Source organism: Hirundo rustica, chromosome 13 (genome assembly GCF_015227805.2).
Source record: "Hirundo rustica isolate bHirRus1 chromosome 13, bHirRus1.pri.v3, whole genome shotgun sequence".
In the NCBI taxonomy this organism is placed as follows: Eukaryota; Metazoa; Chordata; class Aves; order Passeriformes; family Hirundinidae; genus Hirundo; species Hirundo rustica.
Genome location: NC_053462.1, coordinates 2,407,080 through 2,430,924, shown reverse-complemented (window position 1 = coordinate 2,430,924; position 23,845 = coordinate 2,407,080). Strand labels below are relative to the sequence as shown.

The 23,845-nt window shown below is 46.6% G+C and overlaps 1 protein-coding gene across 7 annotated transcripts in view; it reads left to right on the top strand.

Annotated features, from left to right (window-relative positions):
* NEO1 (neogenin 1) overlaps positions 1-23,845 on the top strand; it is a 171,170-nt gene that overhangs the window by 37,955 nt on the left and 109,370 nt on the right. For all 7 annotated transcript variants that reach the window (XM_040077832.2, XM_040077831.2, XM_040077827.2 and 4 more), the window contains exon 2: positions 16,204-16,521. In XM_040077832.2, the coding sequence (XP_039933766.1) occupies positions 16,204-16,521 (318 nt within the window). The remainder of the gene's footprint in view (positions 1-16,203; positions 16,522-23,845) is intronic.

The window sequence follows — 23,845 nt, the reverse complement described above, 5'->3', positions numbered from 1 at the left end:
AATTAATTTGGATGCTGAGGTGGATCTAAAGCCATTATTGGTTGAGTCCCAAATGATCTTGTCTGTGCTGTAGCAAAGCCCGTGGGTTTATCAGCTGCCCTGTTGATAGGTCTAGCTTGATTTTTGCTTTGGAAATCAGCAGGTCCTTCCATTTGCACAGCTGTGCTGATGTGCGTACTTTTATATAGAAGCATATAAAAATAAGTGAGTATGTAGCTCAGTGGAAGATTTTTAAATGCTTGGGTTTGGGCTGTCTGTACTATATGCAGGTGACCCAGCTCTGGGTGCCCAGATTTGATATTGTTATATAATGGTAATGTTTTGTTTCATAAGATTCCTGACACACTTCAGCCCATGCCTTGCTGAGCTCTGGCCCATCTGCCTGCCCTGGTTCCTTCACTTTTGTTATTGGCGCAGACTCCTGTGATGAACATCGAGCAGTCCCCTCACCCCCAGCCAAAGCAGGGATGGAGCCCTGCATGCATTGCTGTGGCTGGGAGGAGTGCTGCTGGAACTGGAACTGCTAAGCAGAAAAGTGGAGTAATTTCACCCTCCCTCTCTTACTTCGTGTTTACAAAGATAAAAACAGCTTCTATATATGCAAGTCATGTGTTTGAAAACTTTGGGAGACAAAGTAATTACACTTTAATATTGGCTGTAAGAAATCTGTGCTGCAGAGAAACCCTAATCAAATAAAGGCAAAGCATCTTACTTTGCTTAATATTCCGTGATTTATATTCTCGCTGATGTGCAAGCAAGGTAATAGCGCAGCAAGGCAAGGAGGACCTCAGTAGTGGCTGGTATCGAGACAAAGCCAGAAAATCCAAGAAAAACAGTGTTTTAATTTGCTTTGAATTTAGCAGGTTTTGAATTTTAAAGAAAAGTGAACATGATCAGGTTTTGTTTGTGTTTGCAGAATGTGCTGCTCAAGTGCATCACCTCACAGATGCTGCTGCCTGTGACCAGTTCCTGACCTCTGTTTTCCCCCCTCCTCTCATAATCCCATCTGTAGCATGGATGTTCCTGTTACGGTGCCGATACAATGATTTTACATGCTCTTGTCTGGGACATTTTCATGGTTGATGGTGACACGAGCGCTTGGTTCTCCTGCAAAGCTGCATTTCACCCTTCTTACAGCTGGCAGGAGCTGGTTCAATAGCTCTGTTTTCTGCTTGTAGTTCCTAAAGCAAACAAAAAACCCCACTAAGAAACATTAGACATAGAAACCCCAATACATATTAAATGACAAATTTTCTCTTGGAATTTTTTTGTTTAGAAAGTGTAAATTACTTTGCTAGAAAATAGAGCTTCCCCTTTGTGATAGTCATCATATGCTGTGAATTACGTGAAATAAAGCTTTTTTATCCCCTTAAACATAGCTTGGAAGTGCTAATAGCAGACTTAGAGGGACCGCAATCTAATTATCTGATTATGCCGTGATTTAGGTAGGTTTAGGTTGGGAGAGTTTCTCAGGAGAAGGCTGTGCAGGCTATTTACATAAACCCTCGGCACGCACGGGGAAAACGAGACCAAAGGAATTTTTAGCTCTCTGATGGTGTCTGGTGGTGGTCAGTAGTGGCTCTGGAGGCTCTGCCCTGCGGCTCTCAGTGTTTGTGGCTTTCTCTGAAAGGTGCTGCTTGGGGTCTGGGACAAATTACAGCAGGACTTCTGACAGAACCTGGGAAAAGCTGTGCTGTTACATCTTCTGGAACTGTGTAAACGCTCTGTGTTTTAGTGCAGCCTTATCGATGTGCAGTATTTCAAATAGAAACCTTGTTGTGGCAGGTTCTGACCTTGATGCAGATGGGAAGGATGTGCCAAAAACATTACATTGACGTGCCAGGGACCTCAAGTGGAGGGAGAAGGCTGCCCTGGCACTATGGGGAATGTTGGATGTAAAGGGACTGAGCCAAAGACAGCGGTGTAAGGGTGTTGAGGTCCTGTGGGGGTGATGTTTGGTGTGATGGCTGTGCTCTGGGATGGAGCCGTCACGTCAGAAGTCGTAGCGACCCTGCCCAGGCGTGCAGCGGAGGAGTGGGATCAGCCTGTGGTTTGGAGCTGGCCAGAGTCACGAGCTGAAGTGCAGAGATGTTTGGGGGATGCTGAGGGGTGCTATGGCAGTGAATGGTTCCAAGTCACGCTTCAGCTGTGCCTCCATGTCTGTTGATTGCTGGATTCGTGTGCTGGGCTCTGGGAGCCAGAACTGCCCCAGTTACGTGGTTGGTGGTACAAACAAACCCATCACTGCAGTGACAGCCAGCTCCACACCAGGCACTTTGTGTAGCTTTTACTGCTGGATTCCTCAAAACAGATCTTTCCTAAGGTTGCCATTATTGTGCTTTGGGACTTTTAATTTGTAGATGCTTAGCTAAAGCTCACAGTTACGATATGTCAGGAAGGAAATAATGAAAAGCTGGTTTGGGGCTTTCTCACTATGCTTCACTGCTTTGGATGCTCACACACTTGTTGCACGCTCTCTTCTGTTGTTGGGAAATTGTTCCTCGGGGAATTTTGGAGCTTGGCTGGCCAGATCCCTGATCCCCCAACCTGATCTAAATAGACCTGCTTGGGGCAGCTGGCTGGACTAAATGAGCTCCAGAAGACTCTTCCATGCAAAGAATTGCATTCAGATGATGTTTTATGAAGTATTATCATCCAGAATTTTTGGTTTGGGCAGTGAGTTGCTGGGTGCTTTGCATCTGCTGTCCAAGCAGGTTGAAGAGCTTTTTATTGCACTAAAAGGTAAACGTTTCTCTGGTGAAAACACTTGGATTTGATTGCAGTCTGTGAGTTGGAAGAACTGTTGAGCGGTAGGTGCTTTGTGTGCCGTCTTCCCCTAAAATCCCCCATTCAGTTGCTCACACGTAGGTTCTGCCTACCCAGGTGAGCCTTGGCATCTTCCAGGCAGGGAGAGCCGAGCCAAGGCTGGGCCCAGAGCGGTGTGCCCAGGCCTCGGGAGCCATCTGCCACGCGTCTGGGACTCGGGCAGTTGGCACTGCTGCCAACAGGTACCGCTCTGTTTCTGTGGACTTGTTACTTCCTTCTGGAGTTCTGTTGCCGTAATTAGCCAAATTAATATTTCATCAGGTCTGTCTGTTTGTTCAACACCTTAGGAGTGAAGCGGTGTGAATGGAGCGCTGTTCTCCAACACGATGCGCAGAGTGCAGGGCTGGGGCCTGGTTTGATGTTATTATTTCAGCTGAAAAATTCTGCTTCGTGTTAAGCAGAGCAAAACCTCGCAGAGGAACCTTTCAAATACCCACCCAGGTAGCTGTCAGTGCATGCCAATCCATAGCACAGCCAGGATTAGCTGGAGCAGAGGCTGAGGGAAGCAGCATATCCAGAACTGTGCATCCAGTAATACCCGTGTCTATATGATAATTCAGTTAATACGTGCGGTAATTGTATTTCCACTCTTACGTAAGTTCTTTTGAAACGTACTTTCCCACTTTGAAATAATCTGTATTATATAAATGAACAGATAAATCTGTTTTTCCCCTCACACGTATAAAACATTTGCCAAGCTAATACTTGCAAATGTTTTCGCTAATATATTTGCAAAGCTGCAGTTGAGCTTTTTCTTTCATTCTGACAAAGGCTGTGCCAGTCAAAGCTTCAGTGGTGCCTGGGAATCGGGGAGGTGAAGGCAGTAAACAGGGGAGATGAAAGGTGCTGCTTGTCTTCACACACTGCCACAGGAAGTGTTTTCATTAATGCGCTTTGAGGAGAGACAAGAATCTGTGTAAAGCTTTTAAAAGTGCTCTTTCACTTCATTTTACTGTACTTTCAACTGAGATCAAATGGGGCAGGGACGGCGGTTCCACACGCTCCAGTGCCAGCCCGGGGTTGTGTTACTGGACACTTCCAGGGCTTTGGGATGGTGTGGGAATGGCAGTGACACCCCAGGGCTTCCCCTCGTCCCTTTCTCTGCCAGAGAGGGGGGGATAACTATGTACCGCCCACTACCCTTGGGGAAAAGGAGACACCGAGAATCAGAAGTTAAATTGAGGCATTTGGCTCTTTTTCTTGTAGCTTTTCTTGGCTTATGAGGCTTAGGAACACTCACAGCTTAGTAGGAATCTATTACAGGAAAATGTCAGCTGGGTAAAATAACACGGCTGCACAGTTACAGTAAAGGATTAGTGCAATTAGATTTTTTAATAGATCTGTTTAGAATACAAATACACTGTTAATAGGCTGCTGTTGCCTTCTTGAAGTGCAGCTGCTTGATTTCTTATATAGCAAATAATAAACAAAAATCCAATAATTTGCTCTACTCCGTGCACGTTCACTGTACTTGAAATAATTAAGTTGCGGTAAATAAGACTTGGGGCTATTTTGGGTTTTATTCCTGATCATTTTTGTGCATTTCATGATGAAGGGTCAGGAGGATTTGCAGATACTCGTGGGCCAGGCAGAGCCTGTGGCATTGGTGAATGGGAGCAGCCAGAGTGTGTAAAAGGCATTAAACGTTCCAGGATCAATATGCAGCGTTGACAGCTGAGAGGATGAAAACAAGCCAAAGAAACCACGGTTTGTTGTGGAGGTGGCACAGATGGAGAGCTTTATCCACTGCTCAGAGGAAAGAATGAGTAACCTGAAGGAGCTGTTGACTCCACAATGTGTGTTTGAGTTCCTGCTTAAACTGCTTTCCTGGTGGGCACAGGTCTGGGATGTCATTTCTTTGCTTCTTTTTCTAACTTGCACAGCTGAAATGGTGCTCATTTGAATATTGGAGCTGATCTGGATATCAAAATTAGATATTATGTACATTTTTTACCAGTCCTGGACTTGTCAAGTCTTCCTGAAATCTGGTGCAGTAACATACTGGTTTTGTAAGCCTTGTTATATATTATTTATTTTATATGGCTCATTCATTGATGACACTAGTAAGATGCTTGGTTGATACTTTTGATGGGTGTTGCAGCTTTTAAAGGGTCCTGATGCTGTGCTCTGGTCACTGACCAGAGTGGGCATCTGTGAGGGCTTTAGCTTTGCACCCTACAGCTTTTAATTTGGCCTTTGCAGACACTAACACAAACCCTTATGCTCAGTGGAAGTCCAAGAAAACTGGGGATCCTGCAGGTTCTCTATTTCCTCAGCTTCCCCAGGGTATTACCTTGGTGCTGGTGTGACTAAAATCTGCCCCAGTTTTCCGTGTCATTGAGGGCACCTGCTGCGTCCTTCTCTTCCTGTGACTGGTGATGTGCCTGTCATGCCACTCTAGCCCTTTCTGCTAAAAAAGTCACTTTTACAGGAGTGTTACGAGTTAAATTTGTGAGGGGCAGGTTTTATTGCACCTGATTTATCCCTGGGTTAAACCACAACAGCATCTAAGGAACTCTGCAAATAACGTTGAATTTTACGGGATGGAAAACTGGTGTAAATATGTTCTTAAAATGAGATTCTGGTAACATTGTAGCATGTTTGTGGTAGTGTGGATGTGCATCCTTTCCACCTTTCTACTGTCCCAGTTTTTTCACTACCGCCCTGAAAGATCAATAAAACCCTCATTAACACATTGCTAAGGTTATTATATTTTATATATTGTAGCTCAGTGGTGTGATTGGGCAGTGCTTGGTAAGAAACCAGGGAAGGGAAGGGCTGTAGAATTAGTTGTGCTCAGGGTTTACTGATTATCCTGATCTTCCTGCACAAGACCCTGAATTAGGCATGCCCAAATTAAATGCTGAACTTGTATTTGTTTTCCTCTCTCCTTCTTCCTTCCTTCTCTCCCCGAAGGCAGCTCTGGGGAGCTGGCAGAGCTGGTGCTTTCCCTCCAGGAGCCTGGTGTCCCTGGGATGGGAGAGGGAGGTGCTGGGGCAGCTCCAGGGTGCTGGCAGAGGTGGTGCTTTCCCTCCAGGAGCCTGGTATCCCTGGGATGGGAGAGGGAGGTGCTGGGGCAGCTCCAGGATGCTGGCAGAGGTGGTGCTTTCCCTCCAGGAGCCTGGTGTCCCTGAGCTGGGAGAGGGAGGTGCTGGGGCAGCTCCAGGATGCTGGCAGAGGTGGTGCTTTCCCTCCAGGAGCCTGGTGTCCCTGAGCTGGGAGAGGGAGGTGCTGGGGCAGCTCCAGGATGCTGGCAGAGGTGATGCTTTCCCTCTCGGAGCCTGGTATCCCTGGGATGGGAGAGGGAGGTGCTGGGGCAGCTCCAGGGTGCTGGCAGAGATGGTGCTTTCCCTCCAGGAGCCTGGTATCCCTGGGATGGGAGAGGGAGGTGCTGGGGCAGCTCCAGGATGCTGGCAGAGGTGGTGCTTTCCCTCCAGGAGCCTGGTGTCCCTGAGCTGGGAGAGGGAGGTGCTGGGGCAGCTCCAGGATGCTGGCAGAGGTGGTGCTTTCCCTCCAGGAGCCTGGTGTCCCTGGGATGGGAGAGGGAGGTGCTGGGGCAGCTCTGGGGAGCTGGCAGAGGTGGTGCTTTCCCTCCAGGAGCCTGTGTCCCTGGGCTGGGAGAGGGAGGTGCTGGGGCAGCTCTGGGGAGCTGGCAGAGCTGGTGCTTTCCCTCCAGGAGCCTGTGTCCCTGGGCTGGGAGAGGGAGGTGCTGGGGCAGCTCTGGGGAGCTGGCAGAGGTGGTGCTTTCCCTCCAGGAGCCTGGTGTCCCTGGGATGGGAGAGGGAGGTGCTGGGGCAGCTCTGGGGAGCTGGCAGAGGTGGTGCTTTCCCTCCAGGAGCCTGGTGTCCCTGGGCTGGGAGAGGGAGGTGCTGGGGCAGCTCTGGGGAGCTTTGCTGCTGTTGCTTCTGCCCTTGGGTGCTCCCCAGCATCTGCTCTGGCCTGCTGTCACAGGATGCTGAGTTAAAGGCGTTCCTTTTGCTCTGATCCAATGCTGCTCTTCTGTTTCCAGGTCCTCTCAGATTCCTTGCTTGATCTGACATTAAAGGTATTTGTTAAGAATTTTTTCCTCTTTCATAAAGTGGGACAAAGGTCTGTCTTTCTAAAGACACTGGAAATGATGTTCAGCAACTTTCCATTTGATTCTTCCTTGCATCTTTTTTTTCACGTTCATCCTTTTTTTCATTTTATGCTTCCTTAGAAACCAATTTTTTTTTCTTGTCCTCCCAATATTTCTTCCTGTGTGGCTTTTCTGGCCGTTGCTGTGACTGGAGCCCCCCTGAATTGGTAACAGCATTGCCCCTGCCCCTCACACTTGTGAGCATCCCTTGGCATCTCCGTGTCTGCCTGGAGCCCTGGATTGACGATGTGCCCTGAGGGAGGGAGATAAATCCCTGAGTGCAGAGCTTGCCTCACTTAAAGAGCATCTTAAACTGAATTAGTTCTGTTGGGTGCCCCATAACCTCGTTGGCATCTGAGAAGTGGTAAAACTGCTTTCCCCTTGATGCACGGTTCTTGGATGCTGCAGCGTGTTTACACTTGGGAAATATTTAAGTAATTGGTTTCAGCAAATAATTCTCTTGTGATGTGTGGGGATTTTTTTTTTTTTTCTCTGTATTTATATTCTAAACCATTTTTGAAATACCAGTCTGGCAAAAAAAACCCACCCTGTCTGAAGCAAGGAATCTGCTCCCTGATGATCTGGGCTTGGTTTGCAAACCAGCCAGGGCATCTCCGTGGAGAGCTCAGCGTCTTGTCTGGCCTTGGGAGAGTCTGGGGAACCAGTTCCCTGGGTCTGAGCCCAGACAGGGGGAGCAGGGCAGGGTCAGGAGCCTCCTTGCATTGTGTGCAGTGTATTTGGAGCCTTACAAGTGGCTTTTCTGTTTGTCCTTAACCCTTGGAAAGCCACTCTCCTTCACATCTCTCTCTGAAGAGGTAAATTAGGTGCCTGAGTGCTCAGAAGACTGGAACTCTGGGAGAGGAAATCCATTACTCCAGGAAAAAAATGGAAATTCCTCTTCACCTGCTGTAACAACTGTAGCATTGTCAGGAGCCAACATCTGGGAGCTATTTCTGGGGAAAAGTCAAAGTACTATTGTTCACCGGGAGGAACAGAAATTTATTTTCTTCCTTTTGTAGGTGTCTTTACAGTGCCCTCTAGTAAACTTGTGGAGAAATGCTGGAGGGATGGTTCTCAGCCCAGGTGGAGAAAATAATGAAAACAGTCCCTGGAAGAATTAAAAATTAAATAAATAATGGAGCTCTGGTCCCCTGGGACTTGAGGTGCTTTTCGAAGGAAGCGCTGCTGATATTAAAAGCTGATAGCTGCTTGAAATGAGTGAAATGGCATTAGCATTCCATAAAAAAGGGAAAAGATGGATAAAATCCTTTAAGCTCTCCTTCTAAAATGGCTAAGAGAAGGATTTTTCCAGTTAGGACCTTCAGAGAAGTTCCCTCATTAGCTTAATTCAAAAATATGGCGTTAGATGGTCTGACTTGTGTTTCCTTTGATTTATAAAAGCAAAGTGGCCTTGAAAGGATGTTCCTTGCACAAGGTGAGAGGTCTGTGGGCTCAGCTGCTGCATGCGAATTCTGTAAACCCCAAGGATATTTTTAAACAACCTGAAAGAAATCCACATTTTTGGCCTTAGTGCTTATAAAGGATTTTTTTTTTCCTGGCTCACCAGGAGGAACAAAAAGTGCACCAGAAGTTGTTTTTGAAGCACGGCTGGTAGGCAACTTTTTATTTTCCTTTTTTTTGAGTGTGGATTTAAGGCAAATGAAAAAAATCCTTGTGAGTAGGAAACAGTTTAGGAGTGGGAATATGGCCTGGACATGAGGAGCAGCTTCTTGGTGGGGATTTTTTTGGGGACAAGTAGCACAAGGGTAGCACGAGAAGTGGTTCTGGTGAGTCCTGCTCTAGGGAAAGAGGAGTTGGTGCCATCTTTTCTGCTGCAGTTTTCCGGGCTGAGCAGACCTGCAGCCCCACAGTAAAGGGACAGAGAGGTTGTGACCTGGTGTGACAGTGCTTGGGAGCAGCTGCTGAAGGGGGACACGTCACAGCGCCTGAGACAGTTAACTGTAAATAAGAAAATCACTTCCACGTGTTCCAAATCCACGTAAAAACGCCTGACTGTCGAGGGGCTTGAAAGGCCGTGGAACTGAACACTAGATAAATGCATCTCCACAGACATCTGATCTTGGAGATTACAATCTGTGTTTGGATTTGGCTGCTGATCATTATCGTGTTTTTCTTGCCATTATTTAATAATATATGAGGTGATGGTATTGCTTACAGAGGGAGTGGTTGGAGTAGATGCAGGGATGCTTCCTTGCAGTGATTTACTGCAGACACACCACACTATTTAGAGACTTGTTAATTCTATTCCTGCAGACTTTTTTTAATGGGCTAAATTTTTTAAATACAATTTTGTGCTTCAGGTCCATCAAGAAGGTCAGTTAAGGTTAAGCCAACAATAATTTGTTACTTAACAAATGAAAGGTAGCTGGAAATACACACAAAGCTCTAAAGGCATTGTTGAGAACGTGGCTTACTCTGCTTGACTGGTTCTGTGTTTATTGGCTGTGCTGTCTGCATACTCCCAAGTTACTAAGGCCAAGTGCTGAACCATATCACCTCTTTCTCTGTTACAATAATCCTGTCATTATGGTGACTGCCTTGATTTTTGTGTTCCTCTTGGTACCTGATGTCAAAAAGCTGCTCAGCTCAGTAACATCCTAGAATCTGGGGATGGCTGGGTTAGAGAGGATGGGAAGGATTATCCATTTTCCACCCTCAGCCATGGGCAGGAACACCCTCCACTATCCCAGGGTGCTCCAGGCCCTGTCCAACCTTGCACCCTGCAGGGACAGGGCAGCCACAGCTGCTCTGGGCACCCTGAGCCACGGCCTGCCCTCCCTCACAAGGCAGAACTTCTTCCATGTCCTCCTCCATCCTGAAAGGATCTCTCTCCCTTGGGGATTTCAGAGCAGCCCTTTGTAGGCGGGGGGGAATTTGAGGCACCACAGCATCCCTCCAGCACAATTCCCAACCGTGCCGGGGCAAAGAGGAGTCACTCTTTGTGATGGATATCTTTGTTACAGTGCATTAAATCAGCAGAGGAGGAAATCTGCTTGAGCTGAAGGAGAAAGGAATCTAAGTCTGGGATAGTCTGGATTTATACCAGGCATTACTTATCTTATAATGTTCCGTCACTTGCTCTGCCAGGTTCCACTGTCAGCCCACTGCTGGAGTTATGGAAGTACCAGCAGGATTTATACTGTGCTCTGCAGTCAGGGGTAGCTCTTACGCTCTCACCTTTTTTCTTCTTGATGCTTAAGCGCGATTTAATTTTTGTCTGGTGTAATTTGTGGATTGCAGAGCCTTTGTGGAGCTGAAGTGGAGAACACAGTTTAGAAATGTGACCTTGATTTTTGAGTGTGGTGAACTTGCCAAGCACTGCGTGTTTGGTTGGGCTTTGGAAGTGTTTTATGAAAGTAAAATCAAAAGATGTTTGGCTGGTATCTGTTGCTGTCATAGTTTAATTTGATCAGGTGGTCTATAATCTCTATTGCCTTTAAAGAGAAAAATGTAATATTAAGCAGAAAATACATCTTTGTCTAAACATTGGTACATTGTAATATCACAGACAAATTTTGCTTATTGGGGAATGCAGAATGCTTCTGATGTTGTCAAGGAAAATAAATTACCGAGATGGTAATGTATACATTTATTTAGAGATTACCACATGCAGCAATTTGCCCACATAGATAACGTGCTCCTTAGCCATGAATATGTGAACAAAACCACAGAACAAGTTCCCTGTGAGCTCCTGCTGGCAGCCTGCAGGGAATGACGTGGGGAACAGCTTCACTTAAACTACGTCTGGCTGATTGTGGAGGCAGCTTTTTGTAACGATGTGGGTTAGGAAGGGCATAACACTGTCTTTAGGATTATAGAGGCCATTGGGAACATTAATTAAATTCTGGGGAAAAGCCTTTTCAAAGTGCAATCCTGCAGCCAGTGAGCTCGGAGCTTGTATCATTGACTCACAGTACGTGAGAAGGGGCTGTCTAACGGTTCCTGCCAGTCTGATCAGGACTTGTCAGATGCTTCTGTTTTATGTGTCAAGCTTGAAGGGTGTCTTACCCATACTCCTAAATTGCCTTGGAGTCAGAAGGACAGGTGCCACGTCGTTCCTCAGCTCTGAACAGTGAGTGATCTTTCTTTATCAAAGCCTGGTTTGACTCCTTCCAAACCACAGCCTGGTGTACTGCTCACCTCAAGTCAGCTAATTGTGATGGACGTGCATTTGGCCGCCTTGATTTATCATCCTGTTTGGATAAAGGAGTTCTGAAATGCTATCTGTGCCTCACATTTCCCTTCTGGATGGTTGTTGCATTTGGTCCTTGTAAAATGTGATGTGGTTTCTTTCCAAAGTGAAATGTGGTGTTGGGGCCCTGTGCCTGTCCTCAGGAGAACATCACTGAGACTGAGCAGTTCTGGAGGCAGCACTGAAAGCAGGTCAGATCTGTGGTAAAATCTCGAGACACGTTGCTGTGCACCAGTTTGAGGTGATTTATGTGGAGTCAGTAGGACTGAGATCAGAGTGGTTTTGTCTGGAGTTATTTTCCTAAGTGCTGTAATTTCTGATGAGCTCGTGGCAGGCGGTTGTTAAAGGACGCATTTCAGTGATTTAAGGTGGATATTGGAGTGCTTGTGTCTTCCAGAAATTAACTGGATACCGAAGGGAAGCTTCTTCCCACTTGTGCAGCTGCTTGGCATTTGCTGTTCTACGCATTGCTCACATGAGGCATTATAAAGATGCACCTCTGCCCAGAAAATGGTGCAGGACAGGCTGGAAGCACTTCATGGTTAAATGCTGTCAGGTCACTTTGGGGAGATGGGTTTTGTCTTGGCTGAAACAGTGTCAGAACTGATGGTTAATTGTGAGAATTGAGGAGAAAGGAGCTATGAGGAGGACTAGAACACCCCAGAGTCTTTTTAATAGTAGGGGGTAGGAATGTATGCAAGTAGTTAATTGGGCATCAGTTCCTGGACAGAATTGGGTGAGGCGAACAAGGTTGTATTTCCCAAAATTAAAATCACAGAATCCTGGAATAGTTTGGGTTGGGGGGGGGCCTTAAAGCTCATCCAGTCCCACCTTCTGCCGCAGGCAGAGACACCTTCCGCCATCCCACGGTGCTCCAAGCCCCAGTGTCCAGCCTGGCCTTGGGCACTGCCAGGGATCCAGGGGCAGCCACAGCTGCTCTGGGCACCCTGTGCCAGGCTCTGCCCACCCTCACAGGGAACAATCCCTTCCCAATTTTTAACCTAAACCTGCCTTTTCCACTTTCTAACCATTCCCTGTGTCCTTTCCCTCCACTCCTTGTCCCCAGTCCCTCTCCAGCTCTCCTGCCAGGGGCTCTGAGCTCTCCCTGGAGCCTTTTCTTGTCCAGGTGAGCACCCCCAGCTCTCCCAGCCTGGCTCCAAAGGGGCTCCAGCCCTCAGAGCATCTCCGTGGTCTCCTCTGAGCTCTCTCCAGAAGCTCCACGTCCTGGTGTTGATGTTGGAGGCTGTTTTGTTGGGGTTTTGCACTCGTGTGTTCTAGGTAAACTTGTATTTGCTGTCTTTCACTCCCAGAGTGGTTGATGGTGTAAACTGTATTTGTTACATTTTCACACCACTTAGGGAAGAACGAGGACAAGGTTAGAGTTCAAATCTGGGAAAATGGTCCTTGGAAGGTGGAAACATTTGGAGGACCCAAGTGTGAGTTAAGAGATTAGGCAGGAATAATTGGCTAGTCTAACATTAAATTGAAAGTAGCAAGCCTTACAGCAGCTTACAGAAACAAGATCTGGGGATTATAGCAGTGATGTAGTCAGCAGTGCCCTGCTGCAGAGCTAAACCTGGCTGTCTGTGCGCTGGGATGGGCACAGGAGCACTAAACCCGACTGTCTGTGTGCTGGGATGGGCACAGGAGCACTAAACCCGACTGTCTGTGTGCTGGGATGGGCACAGGAGCGCTAAACCTGACTGTCTGTGTGCTGGGATGGGCACAGGAGCGCTAAAGCCGGCTGTCTGTGTGCTGGGCTGGGCACAGGAACGCTAAACCCGACTGTCTGTGTGCTGGGGTGGGCACAGGAGCGCTAAAGCCGGCTGTCTGTGTGCTGGGCTGGGCACAGGAACGCTAAACCCGACTGTCTGTGCTCTGGGATGGGCACAGGAGCGCTAAACCCGACTGTCTGTGTGCTGGGCTGGGCACAGGAACGCTAGACCCGACTGTCTGTGTGCTGGGCTGGGCACAGGAACGCTAGACCCGACTGTCTGTGTGCTGGGCTGGGCACAGGAACGCTAAACCCGACTGTCTGTGTGCTGGGCTGGGCACAGGAACGCTAAACCCGACTGTCTGTGTGCTGGGCTGGGCACAGGAACGCTAAACCCGACTGTCTGTGTGCTGGGCTGGGCACAGGAGCGCTAAACCCGGCTGCCTGTGTGCTGGGCTGGGCACAGGAGCGCTAAAGCCGGCTGTCTGTGTGCTGGGATGGGCACAGGAATGCTAAACCCGGCTGTCTGTGTACTGGGATGGGCACAGGAGCGCTAAAGCCGGCTGTCTGTGTGCTGGGATGGGCACAGGAGCGCTAAACCTGACTGCCTGTGTGCTGGGATGGGCACAGGAGCGCTAAACCCGGCTGCCTGTGCTCTGGCAGGGCTGAGGGAGCTGTGGCGCTTCCAGGACATGAGAAATGACTCTGTGTCTGCAGCTCATTGAGATCCTGTCTGTGCCAGGACGTTCCGCTGTGTTTTGGCACATCTGGCTCCCTGCCCCTCATCTCTGGGGCAGATCTGGGGAGAAATAAACTGCAGCCTGGTGGGAATGAGTGAGGTTTATCTCTTCCTGTGTCCAAGCAGGGAAACAGACTCGTGCTTTAGCTTGAGCTCCTTGGCCAGTGCTGGCACAAATGGAGGCAGTGCTGTGTGCACGCCTGTGTGTGTAAGTGTGTGGAAAGGAGAAAGACTCCCTGCACCAAATACACACCCATTCTACCCAAAGTAAGATGTTGTCATCGAGCTGAGTAATCAGTAGGAGAAATGGCTCGTTGTGGAAATAGAAGTTTGTTGAGGTTGAGTGTGTACAAACCCTTTTTGTGCTGAATTGAGGTTTAAAGGCAGCACAAGCTCAGCTGGCTGCGGTGTGGTTCTCCAGAGTGCCCCAAACCCCAGCTGCAGATCCTCTGAAGAAATGGTTTCTGTTCTGGTTTAACTTCCTTCAAGCTGGAGTGGAGTTATTCACCAACACTTCACATCTGGTCCCCACTGCGTTCAGTGCAGGAGCACGGTGATGTCCTGGCATGAAGCAGTTTGTGCTGTGTCTTCCCAGGGCCCTTGGCAGGAGTTTGGTGCCTCTGAAGCCTGGCTGAGAATCTGCTTCCTGTTCTTCCCCGAGGTTTATAAACCCTGTTGAGCTGCTCTTAGGTCTTGGTGTGACCTCCCTGGACATCCTCTGCTCTGCTCTGTTTCCTTGGATGCCTTGTTGCTTTCCAGGGCAAGAATGATCTTTTTCAGTGGATTAGATCTGCTCCAATCTGCACTGCAGACTGGCAGGGCAAACAAAAAGCTGCCATTCCCCTTTTAAAGGTTTTCTGGGATTTATTTGAAAAGCCAGAGTGAAGCAAAACTCAAACCAGTGTATTTTGTTCTCACAGGAGTCTGGATTTATACTGGAAAAACTTGGAGAAGCCTGTAATTGAGATGGGGGAGAAATGCTTCCCTTTAAAGCCCAGGGACTGTGCAGCTTTAATTTTAATAAGAACTTTAGGTTTCTGTGGCACTGGAAGAGATTGTAGAGGTAAAAAAGTCAAAGATTTTCCTGCTGTTCATGACTTGTTTCTGCTCTGCCTTTTGCTGCGTGAGCGCTGACACTCAGGATTTCAGAGGCTCAGAGAATCGAGAACATCCACACATAGGTGCCCTTGTACAAAGCAGAGTAACACAAGCAGCTCCTAGAAATTTCTTAAGTTTTATTGATTTTTTTTGTTCTGTATCTTTGGTTTGAGGTTTTTTTTGGAGGGTATGTCTCTATTACCCTCAAGAAAGACAATCCCAAGGGTTTGGATCCCCAACCTAACAGGAAACTTCAGTCTTCCAGAATATTTTCCTTTATTTCCTCTTGGAATTCTTGAAGGTGAGGGAGCATTTGAATGCTATCAGCTGCCAAAGCTTCATTTATCTGTTGTTGCTTTCACACCACTCCTGCCTTATCTCCAAGTCGCTGTGAATTGTGAGCAGCAGAGACAATGGGCTCTGTGCAGGAAGGCTGGAGTCCCTCTGGGGGGAAGCTGGAGGCTCTTTGGGGACCAGAGACTCTGTGTAGTTCAGTGATAGAGGAAATCATATCAATTTGTTAATTAAAGTCATTTTAGGAGGTAAATCCGATTTTAAATGCCCCACAAACAACCAAGCAATGGCAGTAGCTGCAATGCCTCCAGGACAGCCTTTGTTTGGAAGCAAAGGTCGCCTTCAGAATTTGTGCTTTTTCCCCAAACCCCAGAATTATTCTGTGGCTTAATTAAACAAGTTTCGTTAATAAATGTATATTTGCCTTTCGGGTGGTTTTAAAATATTTCACCATTGTTTTATTGACCATGAGACGAAGTGGTCAATGGTGAGAGATGGAATGGTTTTGAGATGAGTGCAGGAGTTTGATATTGTTATGAGTGTTATTTCTAAGGTGGGCTTTAAAATCCGAGATGCCTTTTTCCCTGAGCCCAGTGTTAATAATAGTAATAAACTGTTCTTCTCTGAAAGAATTTGCCTTCTGTTTTCTACACATGACTAAGTTATGACAAGTCAAAGTGATATTGACATGCAATCATTCTGCTTGACCAAATACACCAGAAAGACAGTAATTAAAATTCACTTCTTAATGCAAAGTAGATGTTAATTACAGAACTCTTTGGGGAATACTTAAAATGGAAAAGTAATCATGTTTATCCTGGGCTAGAATGGAAGTAAAAAACACTGTATGACACTTGTAAGATGTGTGAAGCTCAGAATGGGAGACTTTCTCCTGAGGGCTGAATTCTTGATGGCTCCCAAACCGAAGGAGAGCGCTGCTGGGAGGGCACCCACACCACAGGGGCCGAGAGCAGAGCAGGGAAATACATTTTAGGGATGGAAATATCCTGGAACCTGAGGGTCCATGATGTGAATAATCAAAGCAGAAAACGCTGTCATACAGACCAAGCCGGTTGAATCTGTTCACGGGGAGGATGTGAGCGGTGGCAGCTCTTGTGCTCATTGCAGTATCTCCAAGGAGGGTGCGTTTCGCATTAAAAACTGTGGGAAACTGACCCAAAAATTCCGTGTATTTTTTACAGAATCGCTCGTGAGAACCTTCACTCCTTTCTACTTCCTGGTGGAGCCCCTGGACGTGGTGTCGGTGCGCGGAGCGTCGGTGGTCATGAACTGCTCCGCTCACTGCGAGACCCCTCCCAGGATCGAGTGGAAGAAGGACGGCACTTTCCTCAACTTGGTGTCCGACGACCGCCGCCAGCTGCTGCCGGATGGATCTTTGTTAATTAACAGCGTGGTGCATTCCAAGCATAATAAACCCGATGAAGGATATTATCAGTGCGTGGCAACTGTGGACAGCCTGGGGACCATCGTGAGCAGGACAGCGAAGCTCACCGTGGCAGGTAAGGCAGATGGGAGGGAACGCCCTGCCCTTGGGAAAACGGGGACGTGCTTCCCAAGGAACGCATCAGCCAGGGAAACTGGGCCTGGGGCTCTCCTTTTTCTGGCGGGCAGTTGTGGTGTGCTCTGTTCCTGTAAGCGGCTTAATGTGTGGGGTGTTTCTCAGGGAATGCTGGAGATCAGGAAAGTTGCAATGAATGGATTAAGGGAAGTGTCAGGTGTCTGAAATCACAATGGAGATTTACCACGGCTTAGAAGGGGGAAGAAAACAGGATTTTACTTTCTTTATGTATAAATAACCTTAAAATAACTTTCTGTGCTTGTATGTGGAGAATTACCTGCTGTGTCTGAAACATTTAGGAAGCTCCTAACAGCAGTGTGTAGAGTCCCTGCAGGACTGGGAGGTGAGCAGAGAATGGAGTGCTGGGGAGTTGTATTTTTCTGTTTCTTGAGTATCAGGCGTGAACAAGGAAGTTTGAAAAGTAACAACCAACCAAATACATACAATTTCCCATTAAAAAGCCCAAATCATAGCCTCAGCTTTGGTGTCTCGAGTACCCTTTAGACTTAATAGGTGATAGCTTTATTTTTAGGGGACAGGAAGCAGTGAGGGAGTGAAGTTTGCAGGTAAAAATAAAGATTATGCCTAGAAGAAATGATCTGTTCTGTCACTCGCTTATTTATCAGGGCTTGGTGTTGTCAGTTTGTCGTGTAAACAGTAAAGCAGGACGAGACCTGTAATTACTGAGTAAGGGTGAGACTTCAAAAACCAACCAGAAGAAAAAAACCAAGGTAAACTAAGGCACTGTAACTAGAAAAGAAGCCTATGAAGTGATTTTCCTTTGTTTCTCTAATGATGTTTGCCAGCCTTTTTCAAACAGTTTTTTTTTCCCTTTGCTTAATAAATGTCTCGGGGTAATGAATTCTTCCTGACTGGTGCTCCTGCATCTCCCAGAGCTGCCGCTTCCATCGTTTGTATTCGGATGTTGTTCCCATTAACTTGGCTTGTAGCATTGTTGTGAAACATCAGCAGTGTCAGAAATAGAAAAATTGGGGTTTTATACCTTAAAAGAGTGACTTTGAGAATCTCTTAATGAGGAATAGATTTCCGAGCTTCTTGGCAATGAGGACAATAAAGGCAGTTCTCCCACACTTCTCTCGAGCAATTACCACCTCCTTGCATCGCTGCTGTCGGGATTAATTCTGCTGCTTTCCACATGAGAGCCTCCAGCCTCCTGCCTCTGCTATCAGCCTGCTCTATACGATCATTAGGGGAGGTTAATGGGGTTAAAAATGAAGGTAAGCCAAAATGTCTGCCGAATTCCCACTTCCATTTTCTCCTGTCTAGGTTAGAAGGTACTATTTCAATTGATATTTTCGAAAATGATGGAATCTTTAAGAGCCTTTTAGTACTTGAAAAAGAACCCACCTTCCTGAAAAAACAAAACAAAACAACCCAAGAGCCTACTTTAAAAAAACCCACAACAAACAACAGTGCGGTTCTGGTGAGGTTTTTTCCCCAAACAGTCTTAGCTAGAAAACAGAACAAATACAGTCTAGCCCAAGACAGTAAGGGCCTTCCCCACACAACCAGTTGCCCCTTTGGCACATGTTGGTCTGAGAGCTTTGTATTAAGATTATTGATTGATTCCGTGCAATAAAAATAGTACTTTTATTGCCCAGAACTAGAGGAAATGCTGGTGACACATGCTGTGCATTGCCTTTTGCCATCCTGCGCCTTGGAAACCTGCCCCAGAGCATCCTCTGGCTGCACTGCTGCAGCGGCTTTGGCAGATGTGGGTGTGTGAAAACCTATTTACCACCCAGTCAAGTGCCAAGAGCTGGGCAAGACCATGCTGAGTTTAATCCTCTTGTGTGGGGGGAAAAGCACTTTGGTTGCTGAAGGCTTTGGAATATTTAAATTCTGGTTTAGCCTATTACTTTTCTTGTCCTCATTTGAATCCCTTAGTTTTAACAGTGGTTTTTAATATTCCTTCCCACTCTCTTTGTTTTAATTGGCAGCTTTCAGGCTGTGGTGAGCGTGGGCATTGTTAGCATAGTAAGGGCTCCCCTCGGCCTCAAAATTCCAGTGGGAGGGACTAATTCCCCTCTTAATTGAGCAGTGGTATGTGGGGTTCCTCTGCTGTGTCTGAGTGTGGTGCTGCCATGCACCTGATCTCTGAAATGCAGCATTATGAAGTGTAGGTTGCATGTTTTAACAGCTTCTTACTCATTAAATAACTCTTGGAGATGACAAGTTCTGGTGAGTCACGGAGGCCAAGGAAATCCAGTTAAAGCATGTTGTGTTCCATCACGTGGATACAGGGTTGGAATTTCCAGTCTTGGAACTGCAGGGCCGGTGGATGATGCTGAGCAATCTCCCTGCAGGAAGGTGGCCAAATTTGCATAAATTTCTCAGGTTATTTAAAGGACTTTCTATCTATTCTGATTTGAGTTTGGGTTTTGGGATCTAAAGCTCTTTCACTGCCGTAGGGTGGCAGGGATTTGTTTAGTGAAGCACTGTATGAAGAACTCAACCCAAAACAGGTGCCTGGAGTGCTGGGTCAGGGATCGGAGGGATTGTGTTCGAGGCAGCCTGGCTGGGGTTTGCATCAGTCTGTGTTTGACCCTGCTCTGAACGTGCCGTGGCAGGGCAGTGCTTCACTGAGCGCTTGGCAACGTGCCTTTAAAGGACCTTTTCTATGCGTGGACATCCAGGAGAAAACTTCTGCTCTTTGGCTTTTTGTAGCTGTGACGGTCAAGAGGTTCTGTGATGGCTTAAAGGAACTGATCTTTGCTGTCTTTAGTTTTAAAAGTCAGAGGATATGATAAAATATTCCATTGTGAAGAGCACTTGAATTTCTGTAGCTTAAAATTGTGTGCTGCTACACCTTGGTAGGAAAGTATTTGCTGTTCTAGTGGGTTTGTAGTAGTAAATCCTTGATTTTTAGGAACTGCAAACAACAACAAATATTAGTTTTCTGTAATGAGCAGCACTTTGGGGATATGAGTATCTCTTTCCCATTCGGTGTGAGCCTCCACAGTTTGGTTCCTTCAAGTGAATGAAGGTTGAGTTTGTCATCACCAGTTTCTAAGGGAGGTAATGGTCATACAGTCCATGTAATGTGTAGGATTTTCCCATTATGATGGATTTGAAATAGGGAAAGTCAGAGGAACTGCCTAATTTATGTAAAGCCACAACACTTTAATCAGTGCCTTGGTACAGTATGTTTTTTAATTGCCTTTTGAAATGCAAATCTGTCTTTGATACTTAAGTGCCAGTTAGATCTTAAGGGTAGAGGTTTAAAGAAGCTGCTGTAAAACATGGATTAAAAATAGATTTACAAAGTTTTGGAGATCTGTGTGTGTAATTCATCTTGGAAAAATAAAAATGTGTGTATTTTAATAAAAAGGATAATGACACGAGCTGAAAATATTCCCGGGATGATTTTTCCCCAGTCACTAGTTACTGTGGCTTGGTTAAAGCTTTTATTGAGAGAACAGATCTGTGAGGATGTAAAAGTTGGGAAGTGTGACAGGGGCACTGAGTTTGATCATGCAGATTTATTTGCTCTGTAAATCCATTTCAAGACTGCTCACTAAATTATTTGTTTCACTTCTTGTCATCTTCTTTCCCCAAGTGAATCCAGCTGTTTTTCTTCCTCTTCTTCCACTTATCCTTGCATTTGATATTTCTTGGCTTTGAGCTTTGTGTCATTTGCTTGGCTGCGATGAGGCAAGCTGTGGCACTGCCTCAATACAAACTTCAGGTGTGTCTGAATTTCATTAATTTAAAAACACTTGCTGATAACTTCTGACTTTTTTTTTCTCACCTCAACTAATTAATCTGCTTGAATTATTATTTCTCATTTAAATACTCACAGAAATTTTATTTTCAAACCTTCATTTTGTAATTACTTTTAGAAAAAGTACAGACAAATCACTTCTGTTAAGAAATGCTCCTGCTGTGTAAACTCTAAAATGGCTCAGAAACCGGGAAGATTTGATATGTACTTAGTAGAAGTGTAGTGTCTCCTTTGGAAGCAGCGAGCACTTTGCAGGGGCAGCGCAGCCCAGGGGGAGAACGTTCCTGAGCAGCGACTCTGGAGACGCCGTGGGGAAGCTTCACGTGTTGCTTTGTGTTGGCACCTTGGGAGATGTCCTGCTTTTCCCCTTGCGCTGGGGACGCTGCAGTGGGCCGAGGCCCGTCGTGTCCATGCTCGGCAGAAGGATTTGGAGTTCAGTCCCAGGCACGGTGTGCTCTGCTCTGCTGGCCTGGCTCAGTCCCCTCCTCCCTCCGGTTCATCCGTGGCTCCTCCGCGCTGCTGTGCTGGGGCAGGGCTTGGGGCAGGTCACTGACACAGTGGGGGCTCTCAGAAGGGCACTGGAAGCTCCTGCAGCTGTTCTGTGCCTGGGGTCGGGTGTCCCCAGGTCGGTGTGACAGTGCCAGGTGTCGCACGGACCCTGCGGGGAGGAGGGACCCGCCCTCGCTTGGGTTTTGCTGCTGGGAGTTCCTCCAGACATCGGACACAGGCACTGGACTTGGCTTGGGAAGCTGCTCCAGTTTCTAGCTCACCACATTGCCTTTTCAAGATTTATTTGCATCTTGCGTGTTTCCAGCTTGGGGCTTCCAAAGTGATGGCTGGGAGAGCTGTCCCTGGAATTGCAGGAGGCCTGGCTGGGCTGTGGTGGTTCCTGAGGCTTGGAGGAGTTCATTGAATTCTGAGCCAGGAGATGCCAGGGCCTAATCCTGCTTCTTAGCGCGTGACACCAGCTCCAGATCTCCACGCTTTGCCTTTTCTCCGTGGGCTAATAAAGAATTTCTCTACCGTAAATTTCAAATATTACTTTTTATAAGGCACCGAGGTGCTGCAAATGAGGAGGACAGGTAGGGATAAGGAATTCTGTATCCATTACAGACTCTGGATGATAGGCAGGGTGGAAGCTGTGGCCAAGAAATGATTATCTAGGCCATTCCCTGAGCATAGCCCGTGGGAGGGAGCAGCACCCTGCAGGGATGTGTGCTTGCAGTTGAAGGTGGAACCCTGCAAAGCCCAGCAGCAGAGGTGTGCTGTGTTCCCTTCTGGGCTGTTAGAGTGCTCAGCTATTGAATACCCATCACTTATTTCTGGATAAATAATGGTGAAGAGATAAGGGGTTTTTTCAAACATTATTTTGAGCTGAAGTTTTATCTTTGCTTTTTGCCACAACTACAAGGAGCTGCACGGAAGTAGCCAGATTGTTTGGTTCTGTTTGCTCGTGTCCTCGGAGAAGTTTGCCAAGCTCTAAAGATTGCAGCTGAGCAGTGTTTAATTTCTCACTGGACTGTATGTGCCATCCCAAAGGGTGAGAGAAAAGCTCAGGACAAAGTGTCCCAGTCTTGCGGAGATGGGGCTAAGTTAGAAATAACAGCACATTTTTACCCAGGATTGCACGTTTCCTTTAACAGCAAGGAGAGAAAAGTGATCTTGATCAGATCTCTGTGAATAAAGAACATTCTGCATCTTGAAATTGGAAAAAGCCTCAGAGCAGAGATAACTTCAGAGGAGAGTACTTAAGAGCACTTATCCAGTAAGTGGCATGGGTGATAAATTTTCCTTACAGAAGTATGTTTTCTATGAAAAAAGCATCTGTATTTTTCATAATTTGACTTAGATCAAAATGCATTTCTTCATGACAGGTAAATGGCAAAGGTGGTTTTAACACAACTGCAGTTTGTACAGGTTCTGTCAGCTGTTACTGAGAGTGTGAGAGTTTAGACACTTAAGACAATAAATGTTCTATCTTATTTGTCATTCTCAATTCTTGCAGTCCACATTTGTCCAGTTAAAGTAATCAAGAAAATCTATATGAGCCTTTGAACTGGGCTTCAGTTCTAGGACTGAAGAAGGTCCAGTTTCAAAACTGTTATAAATTTTTAGTCTCAGATTGGGATTTAGTGCCAGAGCCTCTTGCCATGTGCAGGGCAGAGAAGGGCAGGACTTGCCTGCAGCTGGATTACCACTGGAATCCCAGGGAAAGCCCACGGCAGGAAATGTGACCTTGTTTTGAAATTTTTCCTTGACATCTAATGACCAAGTCAGAGCCCAGGTGAAGAGACTCTTAATTTGCTTGCTTAAAACTAGTTCCTATTGAAAAACACAGGTTTTCTTAAGCTTTTGTATTTCAAGTGTATTTCACCTTGTCTCAAACCAAGTCCAACAGCTCATTGTGACTAATACTATCCCTGTCCCGAATGCTGTGGGTCAGTGAGCCAGTTAAAGCTTATTTGTGCTTGCTGGAGGGTGACAAATGCTCTGCTGAGGCTGGGGCACAGGGAGATGTGTGGCACTCGTGCCTGAGCTTCCTGCTGTAGTAATGGTGTAATAGCACTGCTCAGAAAAAAACTCGTGTTTTCTAGACTGGAACTCAAGTCCCGAGCAGCGCAAGCCTTGTGACTGGCAGAGGGAATATCCTTTGTGCATTTAGTTCATGGGCAAAGCTGTGTTCCTGTGCTTCACAATAATATCAGCTTACTGTAAATCATAACAAACATAACAAATGGGAGCTCTTTGCAGCACACGTTCCATCTTGACCTTTGCCTTTGAAAACATGGCCGGTGATAGAGTTAATCTGTGGAGAAACAGGAATTCTGTAGAAGGGAGCTGGGGGCCAAATCCCTGAAATCCCGTGGGCTGGCGCTCTGCTGGATGGTGGGACAAGGAGCAAGTGACACCGTACCGATGGTGCATCAACAGCCCTAAACAAGAAACTCAGCTGAGCTTTGTTTAGATTGGATTCTCATTTGTTCATCTTTTGACTGAGATCAGATTTTCCCCCTTTCTGCTCTGCATGTCAGCAGCAGCAATCCCTGTGTAATCCTGTTTGACAAGCTCGCGCGCAGCTCGCTCGGAATCCCGAGCTGTCGGCAGAGTGATGGTTACATCTGCAGCCTGTGTTCCTCACTCCCTGCCTGCACCGGAGTGGAATCAGCAAGAGATTTCAGCTTTATTAGGGTACAGTGAAGGCTCTGTGTGCTGACACTGCTCAGGTTTCTGACTGACTGAATATTGCTTTTTGGAAACCATAAGAACCTGTGCTATAGCCCTGAGTGAAAGGTGACGCAAAAACAGCAAGGGTAGGAAGTATCAAGGCACAAGGGTTTCTCTGATTCGTGTTTGATTTTTCTGTAACAAAAATTCAAGATGAAGTTTAATGACCCTGGAAAGGAAGCAAAATGGAGGAAAATTATTTTGAATAAGGAAAAATTAGGTTATGACTTTGCTAGGATTGATTTCAGTGAGGCTAGTTCTCAGTAACATTCTTAAAAGCATAGGGTATGTCTCA